The 21,369-nt window shown below is 38.5% G+C and overlaps 1 protein-coding gene across 1 annotated transcript in view; it reads left to right on the forward strand.

Moving 5' to 3' along the window:
- LOC118833159 (meprin A subunit beta-like) overlaps nucleotides 1-21,369 on the forward strand; it is a 97,911-nt gene that overhangs the window by 12,036 nt on the left and 64,506 nt on the right. Inside the window, exons 4-9 of the mRNA XM_036740556.1 lie at nucleotides 1,027-1,245; nucleotides 2,541-2,693; nucleotides 6,415-6,630; nucleotides 7,329-7,769; nucleotides 11,520-11,705; nucleotides 15,780-15,927. Of these exons, the coding sequence (XP_036596451.1) occupies nucleotides 1,027-1,245; nucleotides 2,541-2,693; nucleotides 6,415-6,630; nucleotides 7,329-7,769; nucleotides 11,520-11,705; nucleotides 15,780-15,927 (1,363 nt within the window). The remainder of the gene's footprint in view (nucleotides 1-1,026; nucleotides 1,246-2,540; nucleotides 2,694-6,414; nucleotides 6,631-7,328; nucleotides 7,770-11,519; nucleotides 11,706-15,779; nucleotides 15,928-21,369) is intronic.

Genomic DNA, 21,369 nt, shown 5'->3' on the forward strand with positions numbered 1-21,369 from the left:
CCATGGAATAGGCATATGTGTGGTTATATAGGCCATTGGCCATCAAGGATCAAATGAGATAATATATTGAAAGTCCTTTGTAGTTTTAAAGCACAATATAGATTGCAATTATTTAGTCCCACAATGTATCCATGTCACACACTTTATTTAAAGTTTTATTATGAACTTGATAGTCATCAACAAACAAAACATTTTCATATTAAAAGGCCATAGAAAGAAGATTGAATATGAAACCATGAATCTACCATGTAGAGCTTGTTTTTTTTAATATGGTAGTAAAAACATTGCCCTTCTTGTCTATGTTCTTTCTTAAATTCCTTCTATTCTCTTCTGCATATTTAAAAAAATGTTTAATCAATTTTCTTTTCTTTCTTTTCTTTTTCCTTTTTTCTTTTTTGGCATCACTTTCATTACAACCCTACCACTCCTGCTACTTTCCACAACATTCAGTCAACCACAAACATTATTAAAGCAGCTACTATGTGTCAACACTGGGCCAAGCTTTGGGGAAGCAAGGAAAGGCAAAAGACAGTTCTTGGGCTTGAGAAGCTCCACTTGAAGCTTAACCATGGTAATCAAATAATTGTAGTCTAGCAAAATCCCTTTGTATTGTATTGCACATGAAATATGTGTGTATACCACATACTTTTGGAATGTCGTGCTGTATAGTACCATGCAACGTGACAATGCATAAAGTGTAAGCTGGGGAGTCAAGAAGTCTTACCTTCCAGATCTGCCTCTGACACATACTAGCTAGCTCTACGACCAAGCACAGTTCCCTCAAATATTTCTCTAAGGCCATAAGTTAAATGTAAGTTGCTGATCTGCACTGGTGGGAAGAGTTTCCTCATTGGGAGGACCTCATACTGATGATTCCAAATACATGCACAAAATAGAACCGTGTAAGAAAATATTATTCACAGTCACCTTCAATCTGCTATAAGATAAGCCAAGGTTCATAAAAATTAAGCTTTATAATTTAATATTCATATTTTATTTTTTATCATTTCTATTATTTTATTTTAGCTCACCGGCACAATTTCTTCATTCATGATGACACTGTATCAAACTCCCTGGGTGTTCCCTATGACTACACATCTCTGATGCACTACAGCAAAAATGCCTTCCAAAAAGGCCCAGAACCAACAATTATAACTAAAATCCCTAAGTTCCTTGATGTGATTGGACAAAATATGGATTTAAGTAAATATGACATTGAAAAATTGAATAAACTCTACAACTGCCGTAAGTATCCTGACCTCTAGGGAACCATGGCTATTTCCATTTGCTCTGAGGGGGAAAATTTCAACCTAATAGTTTCCTGCAATTAGGAAAAAATTAGTCATAATGAAAAATGAGGGAAGAACAATTAGAATTAAATCTGCATTGCTGCAACATAGTGTTTTAGGGAGGAAGTTTGGGGGCAGTGGGTTTGAAGTCAGAAAACCAAGAGCCGAGTCATGGCTTTGCATTGATTAGCCTTGTCACTTTGGGCAAGTCAATTGCCCCACTTTCCTCTTCTATGTAATAGAAGTACTATTTTTACCAACCTCTAGAGATTCATTATGAGGAAGGCTGCGTAAAATGTAAATCACCACATAACTGTAAGCTGTTATTGGATCATGATTATTGGAATGAGTTTTAATTGTTTCCCTCCTAGAGAGAAAACTCTCCCTACCAATGTAGCTTGATGGATACTTTATAATTTATGGTCTTAGAGTGGTGCCTTAGGGTACTGAGAGGCTAAACGATTTGCCTAGAGTAACTCCCACTAGACTCGTGATCAGGAAATGTTTTTTCCTCTTTCTTTGTGTTTGTAGTGCTTAGCACAGTGTCTGGCATGTAGAAAGTGCTTTATAGCAATCAATGTTGGTTGAATGACTAACACAAGCCTTATGTGTCAGAAGCAGGACTTGACCATAAATACTCCTGATTTCCACACTAGCCCTCTAACCACTATACCCCATTGACTCCTTTAAACACTATGTGGCTACAAGGAAGACTCAATGGCGTTCTTCTTCTAAATAGATCTTCTTCCTGATCTGGAAATATATCTGATCTTTCATAGGATATGGATTTACAATTGCCCTTGGAAATGTCAGTTTGGTATTAGGGTTTATTTTCTAGACAGATTTCGGAAGGACTGCTACAGAGCCAGAAATAGGTGTATTTGACATAATGAAAACTGTTTTCAGACAGTACCTGGAGGACAATGAAATGTACAAATTCCTAAAGAGGAGAGATGGAAGCTCAGCCAGTTCAGTAATTTGAAGAAACAGGAAGAATTAGGCATTGACTCAACACATCCCTTAATAACATTTCCAAGTCAGGGCATCTTTACCAAGCTGTGGGGTTCCTTTCTATTTTGGCTATGTGAGCCGGCATTAATCAGAGCTCCTTAGGCTACTCAGCTCATTGCCCAAGATTGCTGGCCTCCTCCCCCTCAATGCTTTTCTTATTACTCAACTCAGTTATTCATTGAACTAAAAATAGGTGACCTCCTGACTAGAGAATCATTCAATGATTTTTGCCTTCTGTAGCTTCTTCAAAAACCTTTTTGGATTCATGTGATTTTGAACTGAAAAATATCTGTGGCATGATTCAAAGCTCAGAAGATAATGGTGACTGGCAGAGAGTTTCACAGGTGCCTGCTGGGCCTGACACTGATCAAACATATCTGGGCAAGTGCAGAGGTAACTATTAAGAGTTGGATCTTACATACCTTTCTTTGCTTTCTTCAGCAGGCCTCTTAGCATTTGTCTTGACCAGCTTAGTAATGCCCTAAATTAGGATTACAGATTTAGAGCTTCTAGGGACCTCAGAGGGCATCTAGTCCAACCTTCTCATTTTACAGATGAGGAAATTGATGTTCACAGAGAGTAAGGGACATGCCCAGGGTCACACAGGTAGCCAGTGCCAGAGACCTGATGGGGACCCAGGTATTCTTGATTCCTGGTCTAGGAAGTTTATCTCCTACACCAGGCTGGTGCTGTAATGGAAGAAGCTAAGCTAGGCAGAATGGGGTCTTATTTCTAAGCTCTATCAGTCTTCTTAGACTTATTATCTAGTTTTAGATTTATTTTAAGAGCAGTTTTGGAATTTGACTGTAGCAAATTAAAATGATTAAAGTCTTCTCCCTTACCTTCCTGCAACTGTAACATCTTACTGAGATTGGACAGTAGTAAGTGATTCTGGCATCCTAGAGCTCTGGGTTGGAATCCCACCTCTGATTTTACTTCCAATATGTCTCTTAACCTCTTCAATTCTCAGTTTCCTCTGGAGGGTGGATTTTAATCTCCAGATTTTTGGTCTGTAGTTCAGATCCTAGGCTTCCAACGTTGAGGAGAGATGGCTTAATCAAGTGTGTGTGTGTGTGTGTGTGTGTGTGTGTGTGTGTGTGTGTGTGCACGCATGCACAGGAGGGAATTTAGAAAGATTTGGGTGGTTATGGATTCTTTCCATTCCTTAGGAACTCTACTGGTGACAGGTGAGAGGGAAGGAAAGAAGGTGATAGGGTAGGGGAAAGAGAAGGAGCCACAATCTCAAGCCTTCTTTACATTCAGGACAAATCAGAGCAGTTGTCTGCCTGCCCATTTAGGCAATTCCATTTGCATCAAGCAACAGGCTGGGTTTGAAGCGAGTGTCTGAGAAAGGATGGAAGAGAGAGGGAATTTTTATACCTCTCTTTGCCATTCCACAGGGTATTTTACTAGACTCTTCAGAGCCAGAAGAGGAGAAATGGATAAGATGTAATTTTCTAGAGAAAAGATCTCTCTCTCTCTCTCTCTCTCTCTCTCTCTCCCCCATGCTTTTTTTCTCAACTTCTCAGGTGGTCAAAGCAAGGGAAAATTGTTTGTAGATGACATCTCATTTATTCTGTTACATATTTTCCTTTGTAGTTTGGTTTGGGCTAAAGTCATCTTAAAACACAAAATTGTTAACTCCAAACTTGATATTTCTGTTTCTGGTAACAGAAATGTAAATCGAGATACTAAAACGTAGAACTTTTACAGTAGTTTGGATGGCCACTAAGGACACTAAGAGAGGACACTAAGAGAGATAGAATCCTAGACCTAGAGGTTCAGAGCTAGAAAGGGTCTCAGAGGCCATGTTGTTCAACGCCTTCATTTTACAGTTGAGTAAATTGTGGTGCAGGGGAGATAAGTGATTTACTCAAAGTAACAGGGGCAGTGTCAAAGCTGGAATTTGAAGCCATGTCCTCTGGCTATTGAGACTATATTCTTTCCATTGTAAAATCATGAATAATCACTTCTTTATAAACTGCCTGGAGTCTAAGGAAACAGGCCTTGGGAGCTCCCTTTCTTAATCATCTCATGGAATGATTTTTGGGTAGGTCAGGGAAAATATGCTAAGGGAAAAGTAAGACTGCTCTTGTGTTCAGGGGATGGGGGAAACAGGAAGGTTAAGGAAGAGGAGGGCAGGCTGAAGTAGGTATCTGAACTCACTTTTTTTCTTTTCCTTGAGCTTGAGAATTATTACTTACAATCATGTAATTTGTTAGGATATTTTGTTCTTTCTACAAATATATTGTCTTTCCCATAAAATGTGAACTCCTAGAGGGCAGGGCGCATATTTTATATATCTCAGTGTTTACTTTGAACATAGGGGCTGCTAAACAAAAAATATTGAAGAAACCCATAAGTACCTAGTTAGGAAGCAAATAACCCACTCTGACCAGCCCCATGATCTTCCTGATGCAAATTTTATTCAGAAAGTTGAGTAAGTAGAATTATAGTGATAGAATATTAGAGCAGTAAGGAACTTTGTGAAGATCGAATCCAAGTTTTATACTTTCAGAAATCTGAGAATTTTTACAAATGAGAAAACTGAGAGTCAGAAAAATGAAACAATTCATGAAATTGGGACTGTCTAAACTGGATTGGTCACTAGGGAAACTGAGGCAGGCATTTCCCTGTGCATAGAGTAATAGTTCTTAAAGGCCCCACATCCTCCATCAGCTACATTTCTCCATTGGCCTCTGAGAGTGGAACTCAAGGGAGGCAGCATGGTATAGGGGGACACCTACCTGAAATCAGAGGATCTAGGTTCAAAATCTATTTTTGTCTTTGGGAATATCACTTAATCCTGCTGTGCCTAATTTTCCTCTTTGTAAAATGAAGAGACTAGACTACATGGCACATGAGGTACCTTTCACAGCTCTAGATCTCTTTTCTGGATAGAGTCAGGAGAGACCTTAGTTCAAATCTGGCCTCAGTTGCTCACTAGCTATGTGGCACTAGGCAAGTTACTTAAAAAAGTCTCTGTTTGCCTTGGTTTCCTCACTTGTAAAATAAGGTTAATAATAGCACCTACCTTCCAGGGTTACTGTGAGGACCAAATCAGATAGCTGTAAAATTCTTAGCTCAGTGAACAGATAATAGAAAGCACAATATAAATGTTAGCTATTATTATTTTCATCGTCATGATTGGCTAGTAAGAGACAAGAATTCAGGAAGAGTGCCAATCAGGGCAGACTATCAAAAGGCCTTATTTTCTTCATCATCACTGTTTCTTTTATCCTCAGAACTGAAGTGTATTTACATTTCCTGAGATGATGTTCAAATCCTTGGCTTGAATTAATCCTAATATATGCAGTTGTGGAAACTACTTGTTAATTGTTGCAATGAGCCCCTCTCCTCATTTGGTCTCCCTTCTTCTTTTCTCCTGTTCCTGATGGGTGTTTCCCTAGGGGCACATTCCGTAGAGCACTTCTTTTCTTACTGTGGAAGGAATGGGAAAGCATGTGTGCAGATTTGGAAGGATCTCCAACCTGGAGTCAAATTTTCTGTGTAGACATTCATGCTTCAGAAATCACCAAATATGCAAATCAAGGCTTATTTTTTGATTTGTTGGATGTCTCGATTTAGAAAGTGATGGAGAAAATGATCATGTAGATTAAACATAAAAATCTGTCATGCCTACATGGTTTTTTTTCCCTCCACAGAATTCTGGTTGTTAAATATTTACCAGCACACCCCTCAACCTGCATCATTCTGCCTGGGTACTGTGGCAGGGTTTGAAGTGACATTTGAAATGACATAATGGTGTTTGGCTCTTTTAATCTTCCCATGCCTCAGTTTCCCCTTTTGCCAAATCTGGTTAGGCATGGAGCCATGAAAAAATGAATTGATTTACTATTGTAAATGTGAGGGGTTTTTTGGTTTTTTTACATGTACATGGCTAATATTTCACTTCGTATTGATTCAGTGAACTAATTTTTCAAATCCTGACTGTAGCTTAAGTTGTAGTATATACATACACACACATGCATGCACACACACATGATAAGCTTATCATGGCTTCATATATTAAGATTAAGTCCACCTATCTGTGAAATTTCCCTTCTGGAGCCAAGATCTTCAAATGTAAAATCTCTTCTTTGTACTCTCCCAGGCTGTGGTTTCTTTATGCACTTCAACAGCAGCTCTGTGAATGTTGGGGAAAAGGCAATCCTGGAAAGCCGCATATTTCACCCCAAGAGAGCGTTTCAGTGCTTGCAGTTTTATTACTACAACAGTGGTAACAAAGATGACCAGCTCAAGATATATGTCAAGGTGTATACCTCAGAACATAGTAATGGCTCTCTTACTCTGGCGGATGAAGTAAAAGGTATGAGCTTTCACCCTTGGGGAATTAAGGTTGATTTCGGGCTGAAAACTTCTGTAGCTCTTTACTTCCTTGCATAGAACTTGTAAGAGGCTTTCCCTCTTTATAATGCTAGGCTTTAGGTAGTTTGTGATGTTCATGGGGCTCTTAGCTGGAGAAGATCGTAGCATTCATCTGGTCCAAGGTTTCTGTTTTTATTTTGTCTTTCCTATGTGACCCTCGACAAATAATTTAATTTCTCTATGCTTAATTTCCTTTTCTCTAACATGGGAGTAATAATAGCACCTTTCTTGCAAGATTGCCATCAGGATCAAATGAGGTTTTGTAAAACTGTTTTGCAAACCTAAAAGCACTACATAATTTCTAGCTATTATCAGTATTAGTTCTCATATTCTTGTGAGCAGGACAGAGGTAAAACTTGATCTCTAAATATGGCTGCTTGTCTAGCTCTACATAACCCTAGAAAAGATTGGGAGGTTACTTCATTGGTTACTGGAAAAGTTCTCAAACTTTCCATCAGGTCTTGTGAAATGAAATCAGGAAGTAAAATGCTTGGAGGGTGGATGGAACTATGGCATAGAAACTTATTGACTTATGACGTACCATTTAGTCCTGGAAGCTATGAACTATTCCTGTTCATTAGTAAGTGACTCAGTAATTGATTAACTTTAAAAAAAATCAACATTTCTCTTCTATTATAGATCAACCCATTGGAACCTGGCAACTCTATCATGTACCATTGGCAGTTTCCACCAAATTCAGGGTGGTATTTGAAGGAACTCGAGGTATTGGCACATCAGCTGGTGGTCTCTCCATTGATGACCTCAACCTTTCAGAAACACGCTGTCCTCATCACCTTTGGAAGATAAGCAATTTCACACAACTCCTGAGTTCAAGGGGAATCATTGTTAGCCCTCCATTTTATTCTCCTACTGGCTATGCCTTTCAAATTTTGTTGGATTTAAATAATCAGACTAAGATAGGGATATACTTCTCCCTGATCTCTGGAGCCAATGATGAACAATTACAGTGGCCGTGTCCATGGCAACAAGCCACAATGACGCTATTGGATCAAGATCCTGATATTCGTCAGCGCATGTCCAACCAGAGGAGTATGACTACAGATCCATTTAAAAAATTTGGTTTGTGAATTGTTTTCTTAATTCCTGATACAATATGTAATTTCACTGGAAAGCTGGGTAGGGAGGGAAGGGAAAAGAAGGAAGAGAAAAAAGAATGAAACTCAAACTAGATTGCTTATCATTTAATAATGACCACCAATAGTTCTGGTACAGGATTCCATAGTCTTTGGAAAAGGAGAGCTTGTGAGGGAATATTGCAGTGGTTGTGGGGAGGTGAGTGTCAAGAACAATGGGCAGTAAAAGCTCCGACACAGAAACTTGGAATGGGAAGGTTGGCCACATGAAAAATATGGGCTGATGCAAAGGTTAATCCTTCCCCTTAATTAATTCTCAACCTCTCCCATTCCTGTTCCCTGTTCAATTTACTTTCCTGGCTACCCCTTGTGCTGCCCAAATACCTCGGTAACACCAAGATTGTATATGATAGTGGCATAATTCAGTTTTTGAATAGAAGAGAATTACTTAAGAAATGATTATGGAATGAATGAACAGCTTAAGCAAGCTCAAAATGTGAAACAATGACATTGAAAAAGAGGAACAAATTATAATTACTCAATGAAAAATTTGTAAGGTTGGTCCATGCTGTGAATATCACGCCTGTTTTCTAGTTCCTGAAAAAGAACCGTATTTAGGAAGTGAACTTCTGGCTTCACTACTTTTACTGTATATTGTTGGGGTCTGGGAAGGAGAAAAGAAGAGTGTTTCCCAAAGGATTATTGCGAGCCTGAATTTTGAAATTTATTGTGAAAAGGTTGAACTTCTGTGATAGAGCAGGTAATAAACATGGTAATCTTGGAGTTAAACGCACAGAAACCATATGTAGAAGTCTCTCTCACCATGAATAGATAGACAACCTTGTTGCTGTTTGTCCTTCATTCTCAAGAGGACCAATAAAATCAGGAGGGTGATGTCTTGACTTGCAAGTGAATTGGATTTAAGGGAGGCAAGGTGGTACAAAGTCATTGGCCTCACTTTCTCTTCCAGAGTCATTCAGAGTCCAGTGGCAAGACAAAGGTCAGTATGACTGGCAATGGCATCGGATGCAGTGGGAGACCTCAGCCTTTTTAAGCTAAGATCCTTCCCAGGTTTCAGTTTGTCTGAGGCAACAACCATTCACTGATTAAAGGACAGGTCAGAATTGAGGCAAAAGATGGCCTAGTTTCCCTTCTCAAAGGGATGAATCTCAGAAGGGAAGACATTCAAGGTTTCTGGCCAGAACAGAAACAATTGCTATTTGCACTCACTCTGAGCCATCAAAACTAAACAATGAACAATTGAGGCTTTTGCTGGGACCTATTATTGGCCAATCAGTGAGAGCCAGAGTGATTTGGGTTTGAGAGGCATCCATTTGTATCCCAACGGGCTTTATCAAAGCCTTTTTTCACAGCTGTATTTCAAGAAACTATAAATGAAAGCTACATGAGACAAAAGGGTTAACTGTCCTAGTTTTTCAGGAAAAAAATGAATAATAGAATAAATAAGTAGGGAAGAAAAAAATCTGAACTCCAAACCCCAATTTGATAGATAGACAGATAGATAGATGTATTTGATAGACAGACAGATAGATAGATGTATAAATTTGATAGACAAACGGATAGATAGATGTATAAATAGGTAGATAGAGCACTGTGTGAAGAGCTGGGGAGACAAATACAAGCAAACAGGAAAGTCCTCACTGCCAAGAGCTTCATTTCCAATGGGAAATGACAGTATTGAATGAGAACTAGAGAATAGGATGGGGGGGAAGAAAGGATACCAGGCAGACAAGATGGCTGGAGAGGAGGTAGAGAAGTTTGGAGAGATAGTTGAGACAATAGTGAAGTTGGCATGTGTTTCAACAATCTGGCTAGCAGCTGTTGTGGGGGTGAAAGACCAACAGAAGCCCAACGACAAGAGTGCTGCCAAAGTCCAGGTTCTTTTGATTTGCTTTACTAAGGAAAGCAACGTTAAGGGGTTAACAGTCTTACTTTAATTCAGCATACAAATACCATTCACTTAGTTCAGGGGGAAAAGCCAGCACCCTGAACTTCAGAGCAAATACAGAAAAATTACAAACATCGACAGACAAACCAAATACAATTCATAGTTACCAACATCTAGGTTCAGCCTGGGAGCTCATAACAAGGACTGGCCCAGAGTCACACGTGCCACCATGGCTGTGGGTAAGAGCTCTGAAAAACAGAAAGCCAACCTCTGGTTTTATATCTTTTTCAGGGTCAAGGGTTAGTCACACATGCGACTCACCCACGTGACCTAAAATTGTCACAAAGAGGCAACTTAAACCCACATAGTCTAAAAGCCTCTGATGTCCCAAGCATGTCACTCAAACTCATGGGTAAACTAGGCCCTCCCCTGAGGCAAGGAGGTCACCAAGGACTCTCAATCTAATCAAGGAAACAAAGGCCAAACTCTTCAAGGGCACGTGGTTGAACTGAGTGCTAAGAGTCAGTATTTTGTTTACCAACACAGCATGGCTCAGGCCCCTCTGGAAATGATATCTTGAAGTCGTTCTTTGGAAATCATTCTTCCTCAAATTACATTGAAGAATTACCCAGAGATACTGAATTGTCACATTGTCTCAGAAAACAGCACCTCCCTCATACTCCTCCCATGATCTTTTGCTACTTAGCCTTGCACTCTGAGTATAGGGCAAGATGATAGGGTCCGCTGACAGTCTAAGCAGAGTGTGCCATCTTTAGAGCCACAGAGAAGGGAATGGAACTCTCTTCCATAGGGTCAGTATTGATTCCTCTGTGATTTCCTCAACCCATTTTGCTAAGTAACTACAAGAGGTAATACTGGGTTCAGAACACGCAGCATAATGGAAACAACATTCCCTGTATGATCCTGAGTAAATTATATTATCTTCCTGGGGCTCAGTTTCCCCATTCTTAGAATAAAGGGGTTGGAAGACACCTTCTCTAAGGTCCCTTCTGTTTCTAAAAGCATTCCATGCTATAGGAATAGGGGTGGTTCTGGTGCGGTCTGAAAAAATCTAGCCAGAACAAAACCGTAAGTAAAACAGTTAACTCTCTTTTGAGCATCTGAATATATTTCAGAAATTCCCTCAATTGGTTCAGAAACAGGCATATAAATAGGAAATAGCCTCTTCTCTTCAGTAGACTCTGTATGAATTGCTGGGCTCTGTGTTTTTTCATTTTTGAGTGTCTTGGGAAAGATAGAAGTAGCACAGGCAGAATTATGAAGTTAAGCAAAGTTTATTTTCTGAATAATCTCTCCTCCTCTTCCCTCTCTCCAGGGCCCTTTTGTGTTCCTCCTAATGTTCTGTAACTGCCCCTGGCTGACTTGGGTCCCCTACTTCCAGGCCTCATTGGCACGCTGTACTGTTTTCTTGATGTCAGATCCCTTCAAGACTTTGTTTCCCAGAAGGCGACAATCAATTAATCTGACCAATTTAACTAAATAAATTAAATTAATCTGTATTAATATGTTGCTCTATCCAGGTACAATACACTCTTAATGCATTTAAAATGAATGGTGGGATTACAACAGGTTAGTGGAACAGATATTTTGCATTAGGATTTTTGGCACCTTTCCAGTTGTACCACACTGGAGATCATCAGGCCTCTGTCTACTATGTATTCCTTTAGCATTAAGAACGTAGTAACAAGCTCCACAAATCTGACAGAGAAAGTATAAACACCATTTATTAGCTTGTCATGCTTTTTCTAACCTCACAAAAACCCGACTTTACTGGATATGACCCATAAATATAAATTACTTTTTCAGATAATGAAAATGGAACGTTTTTTTGGGACAAGCCCTCCAAAGTAGGAGAGACAGCAACTTTCCCTAATGGAACATCATATAGCAGAGGTCCAAGATATGGAACCAGTCACTACATAACTCACCAAAGGTTGCGAAGCAGAGATTTTGTCAAAGGAGATAATATTTATGTGCTTCTGACTGTGGAAGGTATGTCAATATAAGGTGACTCCTCTGAACAAAATGTTTTCCTTTTTCTTTTTAAGTAAATTTATTTTAAAAATTCATTAATTTTTTTTGAGTTCCGTATTCTTTCCTTCCCTCTTGCCCCTCCCACATCCGTTGTAAAGGCAAGAAATGTCATATGAATTGTACATGTGAAATCATATAAAACATAACTTTATATTATATAGGGTAGATGGTATAATTTTTCCATGTTCTCCTAACTTGCATTTGATATCACACTTTATGTCTAAATATGTACCCATTTTGACCTTATCTTGGTATATGGTGTGAGTGGTTGGGTTATATTTAATTTTTGCCAAGCTGCTTTCCAGGTTTCCCAGCAATTTAGATCAAATAGGGAGTTCTTGTCCCAAAAAACTTGGATCTTTGGGTTTATCAAACACTAGATTACTGTGGCAATTTAGTACAGTGTATTGTGTATCTATTCTATTCCAATGATCCACCACTCTTTTTCTTAGTACCAGATTGTTTTAACGATTACTGTTTTGTAATATAGTTTGAAATCTGCTATTGCCAGGCTGTCTTTCTTCACATTTTTTTTTCATCGATTCCATCGATATTTTTGACTTTTTGTTCTTCCAGATAAATTTTGTTATTATTTTTTTCTAGCTCTATAAAATAATTTTCGGTAGTTTGGTATGGTACTACATAAGTAAATTATAGTATATATAAAATATATATATATATAAATGTATATTTAATATACATTTTTATATGTACTATATATGTATATATATAGATAAATTTAGTTAGAATTGTCATTTTTATTATAGTGACTTACGCTATCCATGAGCAACTAATATTTCTCCAGTTGTTTAAATGTCTTTATTTATGTGAAAAATGTTTTGTAATTGTGTTCATGTAGTTCCTATCTTGGCAGTAGTCTCACAAGTATTTTATATTGTCTACAGTTATTTTAAATGGAATTTCTCTTTCTATCTCTTCCTACCGGGGTTTGCTGGAAGAATGTTTTTTTTTAATATTGCAGTATGTGACAATGAGAGTTTCTGTTTTCTATTTTCAGGTATATAAGATGTGTTTATAGGGATATTCCATACACTAGATATTTGTGGAAGTATGGAAGAACCATGCCCAACTTATGCAGATGTTCCAGCTAATTAACTGGAACATGGAGCTGTATATCAGAAAGATCCCTGGCCTGAGAGTCATTACTCTTGGCTTCTAGTCTCAGTTCTGCTATTAAGTCTCCATGTGACTTCATAGTACAGTTCTCTAGGCCTCAGCCTTATAACATATGAAAGTTAGACTAGACTCAGGGGTGGGGAACCTGCATCCTTGAGGCCACATGTGGCCCTTTAGGTCCTCAAGTGTGGCCCTTTGACTGAATCCAAACTTCATAGAACAAATCCCCTTAATGAAAGGATTTATTCTGTAAAAATTGGACTTAGTCAAAAGGCCTCGCCCAAGGACCTACCAGGCCACATGTGGCCTCGAAGCTGCGGGTTCCCCACCCCTGGATGATTTCCAAAGTACCTTTTTATCAACAAAGTTCTATGATATTTATTTTGATAGCTAATTGTGATTCTTCGTTATCTTGTTTCAAGAAGGCACACATAAAGATGGAAAGAGACTGTCTAAGGTTTGTGGTAGAAACAGAAGAAAAGAAGGGGAAATATGTCACCCATTTTATGATATGTTTTGTGAAAACAAACCCAAACAACTGAAACCTGAAACAAATGGGGTTCTAAATCAGGGCCCTGTGACTCTAAAAAAAGGTTTTGATAGCTGTATTTCAATGCAACTATTTTCATTTGTAATCCTGGGTATTTTATTTTACTCATTTAAAAGCATTCGGAGAAATGATCCATAAGCTTCATCAAATTTCCAAAGGAGTCTGAGACACAAAAAAGTTTAAATTCTATTAAAGTTGGGACAGCTAGGTGGCACAGTGAGTAGAGTCAGGAGGACCTGAGTTCAAATCCAGCCTCAGACACTTGACACATGTACTAGCTGTGTGACCTTGGGCAAGTCACTTAACCCCAATTGCCCTGCCAAAAAAAATATTCTATTAAAGTCACCCAAAGCCCAAACAATTCATTCCTTTTTTAAAAGTAAGCTTTATTGATATATATACACATATCATATATATATATATATATATATAAAAATATATATATATGTGTATACACACACACACACACACACACGCTTGTTCTTCAGCATTGTTATTTCTGGAAGTTTTGTGTGTGTTGTGTGTATGTGTGTGTTTCTTTGCATAAATTTCTAGTAGTAAAAATTATCTGTTTAGTTCTTAAAACAGGTGAGCTGCACCAATGCATATCAACAATGCATATCAATACTTCAGAAGGTCCATGATTTCAGCCTGATGGGTGCACCTTCTCCATTGACCTGAATTGTAACCCTCACATTGCTTAGTACATGTTCCCAATAATATCATTACTTCATTCTTGGTCTTTTGATGCTGAACTTCTTCAAGTTTAGCTAGGCTGGGTTTGAGGCAAAGAACCTAATGGAAACCTTTTCAGCTAGGTAAGACCAGTGGTGTGCTGATAAATGTTTAACAACTGGCTCTCTAGAAAAAAAATGTATACAAGATACACTTTTAAGTTTAATTCTAATTATTAACATTTTTCTATTATTTTCTTAAGCCTAAACAGTCAACAAAGCCATATGTCACACCCTAATTTGTAGCATTTGCTATTTTCCAAAGTGTAAATGCTTATCTTGAAAATTTAACAATCGGCTCTTGTGAGCTGGTTTGAGCTAGCTCCATGATATCCCTGGACCTGCCAGAGCCTGTACTTTACTTATGGTACCTTTGATTACCCTGAATCACCTCTGTACCATAACAAGGAATGAGAGTATGTTTCATATTTAATTTCAATAGCTCCCATGTTTTGTTAATTAGAGCTATATTTTTTTTCATGTTAAGCATACCTTTTGAGAAGCAGTGTGGCACAGAGTATAGAGAACTGGTATCAGAGGCAGGATGATCTAGGTTCAAGTCCTGCCTCCTATGCATACTGGCCATGTAATCCTGGGAAAGGTCCTTAACCTCTCAGTGAGTCAGGGATTTTCTCCAAGACTAAAAATTAGAGAATAATTGTCCATTTGTATTGGTGGAAGGAATTTCCTCACTGTAAGCTTTGTACGCTAACGACATTATAGGTCTACACCAAATCACCGAACACACGTTGAGCCATGTCCAGGACTCAGTAAAATGAAGGGGATGGAACTCTGTATAAATTAAGGTCTCTGGCTCTAATATGCTCTTGTCTTTGTTCTCTCTGACTTAGGAGTTTAAGAGTTGAGAAGTCTTATGATAGCAGATGAACCAGTTTATATTGTTGGAAAATTTTGATTTTCATATGTTTGATAGGAACACCAGATTACAATCCTTGTCATACATCTTTTAGCATTGTCCTATTCTTATGGAGAGATACATATTTCTATAGGCCATAAAAGTGACCTTCATCAATTCTGCCAGGTCCTGTATTAATCACACAATTACAGCTTTATCTTTGTGTTTGTTGTGCCTGGCACACAGTAGTTGCACAGGTGCTTTCTGATCGATTAATAAAATCAGGCAAATGTGTTAACTCTGAGCTCTGAGCTCTAACTATGCCATTTTCTCTATTCTGAAACCCCCTAAAACATGCAGCATGTTGTTTTGCATCAGAATGTCTGTGACTTCTAAGATATCCCCATCAAGCTATCATCTATCCTCCCCTTGACCTGTTGCCTCACCCTTCAGTTTATCTTTCATCTACTCTTTATATCTTCTAGGTACCTAGTTGCTGTTGCTGATTCCTTTATAATAGACACACCTCAAGAGCAGGGACAGGTTATTTTTTCTTTTTCTTTGTATCCCTGACACTTAACACCATGGCTGGCACAAATTAAGTGCTTAATATTAGCTGATGATTATTGACTGACTGACTCAGCCTTAATTTCTACGGGACTCTAAGTGCTCTGCCACACCCACAATCTTAAAACCTAACATTCCATGGTTATTAAAACAAAACCCAACCTCTATCGTACTGCTTTCTCCTTTAGATATATCACATCTCCTTTTCACTGAGCCGTCATCTCTCCCTACGACAGAGCCAGTGCCTCCATCCAAACCTAACGTGAGTGTCTGTGAAGGATTCACCTGTGAGAGTGATGGTATCTGTGTTGTCCGCAATAACAAAGCGGAATGCAGGTAAGGACACAACTTTAGTATCTCCAAGCATACACTGATCTTCTTTGTGAAGTGTCTTCAGTTACCAAAAAATAGGTTTGGAAGTTAGTGAAAGGTTAGTTCCCCTGCCTGTAACCCTCACAATGCTGCCCCTGGAATATTTATCGACTCTTATGATTGTAGACTTAGAATCGAAAAGGACCTGAGCTGTCATCGAATCCAACCCTCTGAGAGGTCCCACAGGTCAAAGAGGATCGATTTGAACCCAAATCCTCTGATTCCAAATAGAATGTGCTTTCCATTGCAGGTGCCATTATACTGTAATTCATTGCATGTCCTTTTATGGCTAGCAGTGAGAATAATGACAATGCCTGAATTCTAATGGAATGCTATGATTTGCATAGTGCATAGAGCTTTGGACATTGAGTCTGGAAGACCTCGGTTCAATTCTTGCCTCAGATGCTTATTGACTACCTCCCAGGAAAGTCATTTAATCTCTGAGTCTCTTTCTTGGACATCATAATGCCTATGGTGTTTGCCTAACAGGGTTGTTAAGAGGCTTAGAAGTAATAATGTCTGCAAAATGCCTTGTAAATTTGGTAAAGTGCAATATAAATATATGGCATTATGATCATACTTCTAGTCACCCAGGTTCTCAACCATAGTTTCATCCTTGGCTCCTTATTCTCAGTCACTGTACACATCTAATCAGTTGCCAAATTTTGTCTTTTCCACCTTCACAACATCTCTAGTATACACTCCCTCACTCTCACCACTACCACCCTAGTTCAAACCTTCATCCACTCTTGCCTGGACTATTGCAGCCACCTCCTACTTAGAATTCTAGCCTCTAATCTCTCCATACTCAACTGCCAAAGTGATTTTCCTAAAGTGTGAGTCTGACCATGTTACGGTGCCCACCTAAATAAACTCCAGTGGCTCTCAATTACATCCACACTCAAATATAAAGTCCTTTATAAGCATTTAAAGCTCTTCATAACCTGGCCCCTTCCCAGCTTTCCACTCTTACACATTGCACTGCTGTACACACTCTCTGATCTCATCATACTGGTCTGCTTGCTGTTCCTCATGCACAATGCTACATCTCTCATCTCCATGACTTAGTAGTATAGGCTGTCACTCATGTTTGGGATGCTCTCCCTACTCGTCATCTACCTCGTAATCTCATAGCTTCCTTCAAGACTTAGCTCAAATTGTACCTTTTACAAGAGAACTTTTCCAGTTCACCCAAATCATAAAGCCTTCTCCTTTAAGATTCTCTCCAAACTACTCTACTTATCTTGCAGACCCCTATTTTTTGTTATGTCCCATATTAGAATGTCAACTCCTTGAGGGCTTGGACTATATTATTCCTTTTGCTTTGTATCCCTAACAATGAACATAATGTCTGAAAGATAATAGGCATTTAATAAATACAATAATAGCTCACATTTATAATATAGATTATTTTACGGTTCGTTAGGTACTTTCCTTACAATAATCCTGTGAGGTAGATTGTGCAATTGGCTTCACAAATATTTATTATTCCTTTCTTAAATGGGAAGGGGGAGGGAATTCCTTTTTTCCTCTCTGTTATGGCATATCTTCCTTATTCCAAGCCTGTCTCTTTATCCACTATGCCATGTGGCTGCTCCTCTAGCTTTCCTTGTTAACCTGCCTCACCTACCTACTTCTGGTTGGTTGGTTGGTTGGTTGCTGTCCTTCATTCTTGAAGAGGACCAAAATGACATCACTATGCTAGAGTCAAGTTTCAGTGTGTCCAACTGTCACTGCTCAGGACAATATGAGCTTGGAATGCTCTACCACAGGTCAGACACAAATAGTCCATGTGAACATTTGGGTTGGATACTCTAACCCTTTACATCCAGCATTTCCTTTGAGCTGTTTAAATTCAGCTTTGCTCACAGAGCACAGCACCTTCTCTGATATGGGCATGCCATGCTGAGTGGTCCTGTGCCAGTGTCTCCCATATCACACAATCAATTCCAAATTTCTTGAGAGAGACCTTGAGAGTGTCCTTGTATTACTTCTTCTGACCTACTTTTACTGGCATCTCATTTACTGAGGTGCACTCTGCTTGGAGATGAAGATAGAAGTACAAAGAATGAAACAATCACTGCTCACAATGAGTTTATTTTCTAATGGTTAGCCCTCAGTTTTCCTAACTGAAAAATGAAGGGTTAGATTAGATGACATCTAAGGTCCCTCTTAGCTCTAAATCTATGATACTATCATCATCCCTCATCCACAGCTACCACAATACCCTCAACAATTACCCTGCATGACCCAGAATTTGTGATTCAGACTAACTCCTTTCACACAAAAACAAGTGGCCTTTTAATTTGCTCTTCACTCAGTTTTCCTCAAGTATACCATTTCTCCTTGATAACAACATTGTTAATAACAATATTTAAACTATCCATGGTTTTCCTGATGAGAGATACAACCAGGGGCGTACTCAAGTCAGCTGGTACCTGTTTTGTGAGCTGATTGTTAAATTTTCAGTGTGAGCATTTACACCTTGGAAATTGGCAAACACTACAATCAGGAAGGGCTGCTTGATGGTGCAGTAAATGGAGTGCTGGACTTACAGTCAGGAAGACTTATTTTTGTGAGTTCAAATCTGGCCTCAGACACATACTCGTTGTGTGACCCTGGGCAAGTCACTTAACACCGTTTGCTTCAGTTTCCTTAACTGTAAAATCAGATGGAGAAGGAAATGGCAAACAACTCCAGTATCTTTGCCAAGAAAACCCCAAATGGGTTCACAGAGAATCAGAAACAGCTGAAAAATGATGGAGCATATCAGGATTTGCTTTTATTGTCATGATTATTGTCTAGACATAAAAATATGATGGGGAAAATGTTAATAATGCAGTTTAAACTTAAAAGTATGTCATGCATCCTTTTTTCCTGGAGAGCCAGTTGTTACATATTTAGAAGCATATCCCAAACACACCTGTCCATCGCTGCAGATCCCAACTCTTCTATTAGACATTCTTTGTGAAATACTAAGTCCAAAAAAAAATTCAACACCTGTTGGCCAGTCTGACCCATGGGCCTTTCAGAACTTAACTGAGCTCCTTCTTGTATGACAGCTGAAGAGACCATCACCAAAGCCCAGTCAGAGCTAGAGTTTCATTTGTACAGAACCCAAGGCTGCCTTCATGCTACAATGAGATATTGGAAGACTCCAATGCAGGAATACTGAAAACATTAAAACACCCCTCACCCCGGTATAATCTCTCTCTCTCTCTCTCTCTCTCTCTCTCTCTCTCTCTCTCTCTCTCTCTCTATCTATCCATCTGTCTGTCTCTTCAATGTGTCTCCAACATATAGAGTTCCCCTTAAAGTAAAATGACTTTTTTATTACCATTTTAGAAATGATAGAACAGAGGCTCAGGAAAGTTGAGAATTATCCAAATTCACATGGTCAGCTGAATTTTGAGAGTGAACACCCAAGACCTTCCAATGGGGCTGTCTGTGCAATACTTCCAAGGAAAAAATAGGTTCTGGCTAAACCTAATGGGCAGCTGGGTGGCTCAGTAGATAGAGTACCAAGTCTGGAATCAGGAAGACCTGAATTCAAATCTGGCCTCAGACACTTATTAGCTATGTGACCCTGGTCAAGTCACTTCATCCTGTTTGCCTCAGTTTCCTCTTTTGTAAAATGAGCTGGAGAAGGAAATGGCAGACAACTCCAGTATTCAGCTGAGAATAAGGTAGATGTCCTTCTATTTCCATTCCATTTTTACCAGAGCTCTATAATCTCTAACTTTGCTAAGGTTCTATTCATCTCTTTGACTTCTTTCTTATTTATTTTATGCTTAGATTTATCTAGCTCTGAGAGGGGAAAGTTGAGTCCCCCTCCCCAGCATATTTTTATATTCTATTTCCTCCTGTACTTCATTTAACTTTTCCTTTAAAAATTTGCCACTTGGTGCAGATGTAAGTATTGATATTACTTCATTTTTAATGGTTCCTTTTAGCAAGATGTAGGTTCCTTGCTTATCCCTCTTAACTAGGTCCATTTTTGTTTTTGCTTTGTCTGAGACCATAATTGCTACCTTTGCATTTTTATTTCAACTGAAACATAATAGATTCTGCTCCAGCCCCTTATTCTAATTCTGTGTGTGTCTCTCTGTTTCAAGTGTTTAATCTTATAAATAACATATTGCTGGGTTCTGGTGTCTAATCCATTCTGCTATCTGCTTCCATTTTATGGGTGAGTTCATCCCATTCACATTCACCATTGATTATTAACTTTACACTTCCCTCTATCTTGTTTTCTTCCATTTATCTTTCTATCTTGTTTTCTTCTGTTTATCCTTCTATCTCTCTTTTTATCTTGTCCCTCCCCTCAAGTCTTTTTTTTTGCTTCTGATGACTGCCTTTTTTCCTCCCTTTTATAATTCCCTCACTTTGCCATCCTGTTTCCCTGTTGAGTTAGATAGATTTCAATGTCCAATTGAGCATGTTTATATATTTTCCTTCTTTGAACCAATTTAATGTGGGGTTCAAGAATTGCCCACCTGCTACCCTAACATTTTCCCCTCCACTGTAAAAGCTCTTCCTTGTGTGACTCTTTTATATGAGATAATTTTCTCCATTCTTCCTCTCCTTCCTTCTTTGTCTCAAGGTATCCCTTTTTCTCACCTGTCCTTTTTTATATCATCCCAGTATAATGAACTCATTCTCACACCCCCTTTTGATGTAGAATCATTCTTACTGCCCTAATAATGGTAAAAATTCTTAGAGGATGTATCTCATCTTCCCATATAAAAAGGTAAACATTTTAACCTTATTGATTCCCTTGTGATTTCTCTTTCATGTTTACTTTTTTACTTTTTACTTGTATTTCAAAGTCAAAATTTCTATCCAGCTCTGGTCTTTTCCATAGAAATCCTTGAACATCTTCTGTTTCATTAAAAATACATTTTTCTCTTGAGAGATTTTACTCAGTTTTGCTGGGTAAGTTGTTATTAACTGTAATCACAACTCTTTTGTCTTTTGGAATATCATAATCCAAGCCTTCTGCTTCTTTAATGTGGTAGCTGCCAAATCTTGTGTGATCCCAATTATGGGTCCACAATATTTTATTTTTTTCCCTGGCTACTTGAAGTATTTTCTCTTTGAACTGGGAGCTCTGGAATTTGTCAATAGTATTCATGGGAATCTTCATTTTGGGATATCTTCCAGGTGGTGATCAGTGGATTCTTTCAATTTCCACATTATCCTCTGGCTTGACAACATCAGAGTAGTTTTCTTTGGCAATTTCTTGTAATATTATGTCTAGGCTTTCTGGTAATCCAGTAATTCTTAAATTATCTTACTTTGGCTTATTTTCGAGGTCAGTTTTTTTTCCAATGAGATATTTCAGATTTTCTTCTATTTTTTCATTCTTTTGACTTTGTGTTTTTCTTTCTTGAGATTTCATAAAGT

The sequence above is a fragment of the Trichosurus vulpecula genome (assembly GCF_011100635.1).
Source record: "Trichosurus vulpecula isolate mTriVul1 chromosome X unlocalized genomic scaffold, mTriVul1.pri SUPER_X_unloc_2, whole genome shotgun sequence".
NCBI lineage: Eukaryota > Metazoa > Chordata > Mammalia > Diprotodontia > Phalangeridae > Trichosurus > Trichosurus vulpecula.